This window comes from Symsagittifera roscoffensis, chromosome 3 (genome assembly GCF_963678635.1).
Source record: "Symsagittifera roscoffensis chromosome 3, txSymRosc1.1, whole genome shotgun sequence".
Classification (NCBI taxonomy): Eukaryota; Metazoa; Xenacoelomorpha; order Acoela; family Convolutidae; genus Symsagittifera; species Symsagittifera roscoffensis.
The window spans coordinates 53,230,898-53,237,530 of record NC_087064.1 but is presented as its reverse complement, the minus strand read 5'-3'; the positions used below and the strand labels follow the sequence as shown (position 1 = coordinate 53,237,530).

The 6,633-nt window shown below is 36.0% G+C and overlaps 1 protein-coding gene across 1 annotated transcript; it reads left to right on the top strand.

Annotated features, from left to right (window-relative positions):
• Window positions 1-4,171: 4,171 nt before the first annotated feature.
• Window positions 4,172-6,416, top strand: LOC134841957 (organic cation transporter protein-like). The gene has a single exon (XM_063858059.1). The coding sequence runs from the start codon at window positions 4,509-4,511 to the stop codon at window positions 6,222-6,224; it is 1,716 nt and encodes a 571-aa protein (XP_063714129.1). The 5' UTR covers window positions 4,172-4,508; the 3' UTR covers window positions 6,225-6,416.
• Window positions 6,417-6,633: the final 217 nt, after the last annotated feature.

Sequence of the window (6,633 nt, the reverse complement as noted above, 5' to 3'; positions counted from 1 at the left end):
AAAGATTGAGTGTTTTGCTCAAATTATATATTTTTTGCCTGTTTGCTTCTAGTCTATATTCGAAACACGATAATAAGCAAACTAACCCAATGCTATATTTTGATCAAACCATAACAAAAAATGATCAAAAAGAATTCAATATTTCTCCTGAAGCTTTTTGAGGGACATAGGTGGGGTGAATGTAATTCATCAAAGAAAATTGAAATTCTGCTTAAAATAACGAATATTAACACAAAAAATTTCACTATATAATAGACTACCAGTAACATTAAACATCAAACTCAACATATCGAGATGAAGATACTAATTGCTAAGAAAGTTTTGTTCATTGCTAATTGCTAACAATGCGTTCTCAGTAACAGCCTTATTTTTCATTGCTTAAGGACAGTCCATAGGTAGTTCATTATTAATATTTAAGATGCTTCCCAAATTGGGATCCAATTTAAAATAACTCAAGGTGTGATGGTCCACTAAGCATGATAATTAGTTGGGTACACAGAGCTTCGGGACTCTAGAGATTTTTTGAGGTCTTAACTCACCCATTTCACGTCAGCGGGATTTCAACAAAACGAAGGTAAAAGTCACGCAAGAACAAAGACAGCCTATACGGTATTAAACTGGAACTCTCAATATTAAATTCTCAACTAAATTAAATTCTCAAAATTCTACAAGTAAGACAACACTATTGATCTCCAAGAAATGTAAAATTTTTATATGCCAGTTTGAGCAGTGCCACGCAGAGACATCTGACTATGTAAGTTCCGGTGGTTTATTTGATGACATATACAGGACACCTGCAACGGTCCAGCTATATGGCAGAATCTTCCGGAATTTCGGATAGTTTATGATTCCTTATATGGCATGCAAGCCATTGACTCATAAGGCGTGTCTTACCATCTGAATACTCCGCAACTGGGTAATGTTGCCTAACGCTTAAGCAACTAGTACAGATCATGTTGGACCTCAAATCACTGACCTTTTTGACTGAAAGGAGAAGACTTGAGCCAACTAACCACTAACACTTTGAGCCGATAAATTTTCTACAATTAATTCTCACACCAAATGTTTCAAGTACAAATTTCGATGCAACTGAATTTTAAGGATCAATTGCGCTTTCATTTATATAAATTTCGACAGGTCAATGCAAAGTTTTTGCTAAAGCGATATTGAAATACATACTCCATTAATTTTAAACGTGATCGCACCAAAAATATTTCTTTCTAGCCATCTTGATTAACGTGGTTAACGTTTTAAGCAAAAACTAGCAAGCCAGTCTCCATAAATCTATCATCTCGCAAAAAACTACTATTTTCTATAGTGTGAATCGGTTTGCAAAAATTTAAGTTTTTCGCCGCCAGCTACTTTTTCAGTCCATGTAACTTTGAAATCTGTCAAAACATTGCAATTTGAACCGATTCAAAAAACTTTTCATGCTTTAAATCGCTTAGTAAAAAGTAGGTTTTCCAAACAAAAAAGTGTTTTTCAAGCAAGCCATTTCAAGTGATGAAACTTTGAAATCCTTATAGCTTTGTCATACCGTAAATCGATTCGCAAAAAGCTCAAAACTTCGTAGCAAGCCATTTAAGCCTTGAAACTTAGCGTCATTTGATTGGCAAAATAGATAGTCGAGCGGATTCTTGAATTTTAAAGGCTAATTCAATGCGTGAATCGCTTCTCAAAATCTATGAAAACTTACTCAGCAAGCCATTCGAACTATGGCATTTAAATAAAATGTTCATGTTAATTCATACGTTGAACCGATTCACAAAGCTAGTGTTTCTCAGAAAGCTTTCAAGCAATGAAACTTATCAAACATTTTATAAAACAAATCGGTTCAAGAAAGGTAACTTTTCAGGTAAACTATTGAGCAATAAAACATTAGAACTGTTCGAGTTGTTGAATCGAGTCATAACTTGAATCGAGATGCAAAAATTTTACTTTTTTTGAACAGGCTAGTGAACAATAAAACTTTGAAATATTTCAACTTGTTTTCATAGCTAGAACCGACTTGCAAAGAACTGAAGTTTTTCTCCCAAGCAACCTATCCCATAAAAGAAAACTTAGTATATTTCAACTTACTTTATAGAACGAATCGGTTCGAAAAAAAATCATTTTCGAAGCAAGGAGGTTGCTGCTTTTAGTAAGATCATTTCCGATTGAAATTAATCTGTGCAGGTAAAATTGGGACAAAGAATTCACATGTACTGTTTAGCCTTGAAGTGGAATCAATTTTACCTTGTGTACAGAAAACCTTGTTTCTAACAGGATTCAAGAATATTCCGGAGTTAAGAATACCTAAGAGATCTGAAAATTTCTCGGTTTTCTTAAAACTTGAATGTAAAAAACTTTGACATTGCGCTCGGCAAAAGTAAAACATGGTGTTAGTTTGAACATTGCGTCCAAGAAAAAAATTAGGCTCTAGGCGTCTCGTATTTAAATAAATTTCAATGAATGTGAAGAGTGGTTGGTGAACACAAAAAAAGATATGCTAGAGTAACGCCGAATAAAATTTAATATTTGTATCAGATTTTGACGCACAGTTAAATTTGATTGCAATTAGACAAGGTGAACAGAGTAGTCAAATGTAGAATCTCAAAGACGACAATTGAAAAAAAGTTTGAGACAATTGAAAAAATGTTTCATTTTACAAATATCTGCCAAGCAGTTTTCAGGGAAAATACATAAAAAGCCGACAAAAAGGCAAACGCGAAGCTTCAACTAGCTACTTTAATTTAGTTGAAGCTTGAAGGCCTCAGTTATTTCAAAAACTTATAACTTTCGATAAATTTATTCAAATTATGGGAGCAATGTGATTGTTTTCATAAGTTTCGCCTGCAAGATTAAGTTTCATGCCACTTGTAAACTTAGTCTTGGTGACAGAATTCTTGTTGTATGCAACAGCTAAATGGCTCCTTTTATACTTATATAATTAGTAGCAAAAAATTCGGACAGACAAAATAATTGAAAGGAGCAAATGACCTTTTTCAGACAATTTTTGCATGCAAAAGCGAATTTTTTGGACAGAAAGTATGTCTCAATGTCATCTGAATTTTTAAATTTGCAAGCAAAAATTGCTAAAAATTGGCATATTGCTCTTTTTAATTATTTCTGTCTGTCCGAACTTTTTGCAACTCTCTATAATTAGTAGCAAAAAGTTGGAACAGACAAAAATAATTGAAAAGAGCAATCTACTAACTTTGAGCAATTTTGAATGCAATTTTGAAATTTAAGGTGACCTTGAGACATCCTTTCTGCGTGAAAAATTAACTTTTGCATGCAAAAAAAGATCTGAAAAAGGTCAGTTCCTATCTTAAATTAATTTTGTCAGTTCAACTTTTTGCAACTCTCTATAATTATTAGCGAAAAGTTCGGACAGACAGAATTAATTAAAATGAGCAATCAGTGCTTTTCGACGCTTTTTTGCATGCAAAATCTGAAGCCGAACAACCTTGAATTTTTTGTCAGACGAAATTCAAACTGCGAGATTGTCGATTATCTGATGATTATGCTAAACCTAGTTTTTAAATACTGCGATGAACATCCAGATTTTACTATAAAACGTTTCGACGATTGGATTCAATTGCCCGCCGTGGTTATAAGTTTTGAGCGAATCTCGGATCTACTTAACAATCCCCCCCCCCCCCCCCCCAATGTATCTACTAAAGAATCTTCGCCCCTGTAAATAAAAACAGTAAATTCGCTCTAGAGCATTGTATGTAAATTCGAACTTTGCTGCATTCTGATTGGTCGAAAATTCGCAGCAAGTTATCTTTTTAATGATCTCCTCCCCCATTCCTTGAAAGGGGGATTGTTAAGTAGATCATGTAACTCTGCTTTATAAACTTTCGACGTTATGTATAATTCAATTTTTAATTTCCGTTGATATCTAGACAGTTGCTCTTTTTAATTAATTCTGTCTGTTCGAACTTTTTGCAACTCTCTGTATATTGCCAATTTGTTGGCATTACATTTTCGGTCAACGAATCTGAGAAGAGTTAATCAACTTAAAACAGCTCATTTTGAGGTCGAATTTAATTTTTTTACTGATGTTACACGCAAACACGGTTTCCTCAAATCTAATTAACCTAAAATGTTATAGTTTTTGACCGATCAAGTCACCGATGCTGCCAACAACTTGGCATTAAGTATAAATAAGTTCTGTACATCTGTTTCCAGCATTTACGGCCTTCAGTTTTGGCAGTTTCGTTTTTCTGACGACAAGATTTCACGCTCAATCTAGCTAAATGCTTGGTGTAGTTGTAGTACAACTTAATTTGGTCGATCGTAAGAAATAATTTTTACGCTCCGCTCAATCTTACTATTTTCTTCGTGTAGTTTGAGCTGAACTTAATTTGCTCATCGTAAAACTTTTGCGTTTTAAAATGAAGCTGACAAGTTGAAACTGCTTCGATTATTAAAACCACGAGTATTATCTGGTATTCTCTTGTATTCGACTGATCTAAAAACTATATAATTAAGACTGAAAATTCAAACGAAGACTTTAAGTCATGAGCTTCGAAGCTTTTCTTTTGAAAATGGGTGGCTTTGGAAAGTTCCAAACAACAAGATTACTCATTTTTCAACTGATTATATTTTCTATTCCTTGTAGCTATCTTACCTCAATTTTTTCTCTGCAACCAGTGGATTACCAATGCAAATCTGGAACATCTGAAACGGGGCTGAGAGAAAACACAAACAGTTCGGATCTCGGAAGACAATTATCCGCTGAGTCAGATCTGGACTCTTGTTTAATGTACGATCCAGATTTTAAACCAAAAGCGATGGAAAAAGACGAAGATAACGAAACAAAACCACCTATTATTGTGTGCGAAGATTTCGAAGTGTTCCACAATTACGAGCGTGAGCAAACTGCGACGGGGGAATTTCAGATATTCTGCGGCAGAGACCACTACCGTCAAACTGGAAACGCTTTGATGTTTATCGGCAAAGCGACTGCAATGGTATTCGGGGGGTATATAGGAGACTTTTTGGGCAGGAAGCCGAGCTTCGTTATATTTCAGACGCTAACAGTTGCCATTACAGCTTTGTCCGGATTGACTCCAAATCTTATGTTATTCCTAGTGGGTCGTTTCTTCACAGGACTGGTCGTTTCCTGTGCTTACATTTACGCCTTCGCACTGATGAGTGAAATGATGAAACCGAATTATTTCACTTGGGTCGCATTTCTATCCGAGGCAACCTTCGGACTTGGAATGGTAGCTTTGAGTGGGTCGGCTTTTGCGATTCCAAATTGGAGGTATTTACAGCTTGCGGTGGCAGTTGCACTCTTGATTCCGACAGTGTTGCTGATCGTATTCGTGCCGGAAAGTCTCCGCTGGCTCATCGCTAAAGGAAACTTTAAGCGAGCAGTTCAAGTCGCCTCCAGAATGTCTGAATCGAACGGGGTCAGCTTCGATTCGATATTGGAAAATGAACTCTACAATTTGTGCCATCAAAATCATGATGAACTGAACGAAGAAAGCAAGAAGAAAAAGGTAAAGTCAGAATTCAAGGTGGCAAAAAGCTTTGCCATTGTCCAGATTTTCAAAAATCGATCATTGGCAATCCAACTGATCACGCTGGCATTCTGTTGGTTGGTTATAAGTGCAGTTTATTACGGTATATCTCTCGGAGGATCCATGATTCCTGGCGACCTCTATCTCAACACTGCTCTGATGGGGTTCTTCGAAGTCCCTGCGATGATTGTTGCCTCTTTGCTGTCTTACAAACTTGGGCGGAAAAAAGTGTTCACTGGATCCCTAATCTTTACAGGTATATGCTGCTCTTCCATAGCAATTACCTCGGCTTACAAAACCGATCTGGGCTCTCGAATTTTAGCTCTGGCAGGCAGATTTGGAATCACGATTAGTTTCGCAGTTGTGTATCTTTACACAGTCGAGATCATGCCGACGAGCGTTCGTGTCACGGGAATGACATTTTGCTCATTCACTGCTCGTTTTGGAGCCATTCTGTCTCCTTATTCGGTTTTGCTAAGTGAAAAAATATGGGGTCCAATTGCGTTTGTAATTTTTGGATCAGTAGCGCTTATTGCTGGGCTACTGGCGCTAACTTTGCCAGAAACGCACAATAAACCTTTACTAGATTCAGTCGAGGATGGCAAAAACACAAAAATTAAACGTCAGAAAACGGCATTGCATGAGCCAAAACTAAAAGGCATGAGTCATGAAACAGACAAGGCAAACAAAAGCGAAAGCATCATTTGAATGCTTCAAACTTCCACCCAAGTCCCAGAAAGGAGAGAAAGAACATTTTTGATTCAACTACAATCGAAAGGCACAACTGCCAGCGTTACTTTACGCGCATATTAGTATATTAGTAATCTAGACGCGCTAAGTATTCCAATGTATTTGTAAATTTTGCTTTTCATAGTTCTTTAAAATTTACTAAGTTAAATGAAGCAGATACTAAAATTGAAATATATATATATTTGGACTTTATGTGTATAGTTGAACTTTCGATAAGTGAGCAAATTTCCGTGAGTTCAGAAAGCAAATATATTGGCATTTCAAATGAGCTGAAAAGGTACAACCAATCACAATCACAATAAAGCAATATACTGACTTTTTTTGGAAAAAATTCCTCTTTAAAATTTCCAAAAAATAGATGGCCTTA